Below are 1508 nucleotides of genomic sequence, written 5' to 3'. Positions count from 1 at the left end.
CCCTGTTCGAAGCTTTTTTATTGGATCGGGGCTGGAGAACCGGAACCCCCTGAGGTTGGGAAGGGCCCTGAAATCCCAGGATTTCACCCCAGAACTCCGGGGGGTCACTTGAAGATCTTGCCCTGGTTGAAGGGCTTCCCCACGTGCCGGAATTCCCCTTCCCACAGGAAATATTCCGTCACCAGTGTCCGGCACTCGGCGCTGTCAGGGTCCAGCTTGCGCCACGTGTAGGACTCGTAATCCACCTGCCAGTCCGGGCACAGCTGGGAAATGGGGAAAAACCAGGGAAAAATGGGAACTAGCAACAAAAAATTGGGATTTCTGGGAAAAAAACCCCAAGAAAATACGGGATTCCCAAGGATTTTTCAGGCTTTTGGGGAGGTTTAGGGAGGTTTTTGGGGTGTAGGAGTTGTGATCCACCTGCACAGCTGGGAAACAGGGAAAAACCAGGGAAAACCACCAAAAAAATACAAGATTCCAAAAAACTGGGGACTTTTGGGATATTTTTGGGGGGGATTTTTGGCAATTTCTCACCATGGCACCAGATTTTTGGGGATATTTTGGGATTTTTTGGGAATTCTCCCCGGGAAGGCCAGCTCCTCCCCCCGCAGCCCCCAGAGCCCCGATTCTGGGGACATTTTGGGGTATTTTAGCGGGGTTTTTTCAGGATTTTCTCTCCGTAAACCCCACTCTCTGGATTTCAAAGAACGTTTTAGGGAACATTTTGGGGTTTTTTGGGGAACTCTCACCGTGAAGGCCAGCTCCTGCCCCCGCAGCACCCACACCCCCGAGATGCTGCTGTCGTGGTCGCTCCCGAACAGCACCACGGAGGCGAAGGCGTTCTTCCGGAGCTTGTCCAGGCGCTGGAACATCCCTGGGAAACGGGAAAAAAACAGCAAAAACGGATGGAAAACCGAGAAAAGGGACTTGTGCAGGCACTGGAGCATCCCTGGGGCATGGAAAAATGGTAAAAAGGGATGGAAAATCGGGAGAAAAGGGACAGAGAATGAAGGGAGAAGGAGAGAGAAAAAAGAGGGAAAAGAAGGGAAAAAAAGAGGGGAAAAAAGAAGGGAGAAAGAGAGAAGGAGCAGAAAGGGCAAGAAAGAAAGAAAGGAGAGAAAGGGGAGGGAAGGGCAGGGAGGAAGAGGAGGAAGATGAAGAGGACGATGAAGCTCACGAAGATCGGGCTGAGCTCCTCGGGGAAGGGCAAGGACGGGGCGACAGGAGGGACACGATGGGATGAAGATGATGATGGCGAGGAGGAGGCCGAAGGCTCACCGGTGATGAGGTTGCAGCTCATGAAGGTCTGGCTGAGCTCCTCGGGGTAGCGGTACTGGCAGTACCACAGCGACCACCCCTCGCGGTCAAAGTGCTCCCAGAAGTGGGGCAGGGCCACCCCCAGCGTGTCCTCGTTGGAGTATTTGCGCTTGAACTCGTCCAGGACGAAGGGACTGGGGACAGAGGGGACAGAGGGGTCACTCAGCCCCCCCAGAGTGGCCACAAACCCC

The 1508-nt window shown here is 54.2% G+C and overlaps 1 protein-coding gene across 1 annotated transcript in view; it reads right to left on the bottom strand.

Moving 5' to 3' along the window:
• Positions 1 to 1508, bottom strand: part of EEF1G (eukaryotic translation elongation factor 1 gamma) — a gene marked incomplete at its 5' end in the record, with an annotated part of 3781 nt that continues 2273 nt past the window's right edge. Inside the window, 3 exons of the mRNA XM_017747265.1 lie at positions 1 to 263; positions 750 to 874; positions 1279 to 1451. Of these exons, the coding sequence (XP_017602754.1) occupies positions 105 to 263; positions 750 to 874; positions 1279 to 1451 (457 nt within the window). The remainder of the gene's footprint in view (positions 264 to 749; positions 875 to 1278; positions 1452 to 1508) is intronic.

The sequence above is a fragment of the Corvus brachyrhynchos genome, unplaced genomic scaffold (genome assembly GCF_000691975.1).
Source record: "Corvus brachyrhynchos isolate BGI_N302 unplaced genomic scaffold, ASM69197v1 scaffold442, whole genome shotgun sequence".
Classification (NCBI taxonomy): domain Eukaryota; kingdom Metazoa; phylum Chordata; class Aves; order Passeriformes; family Corvidae; genus Corvus; species Corvus brachyrhynchos.
The sequence above is the reverse complement of the archived record's forward strand: the minus strand, read 5'-3'. Positions and strand labels throughout refer to the sequence as shown.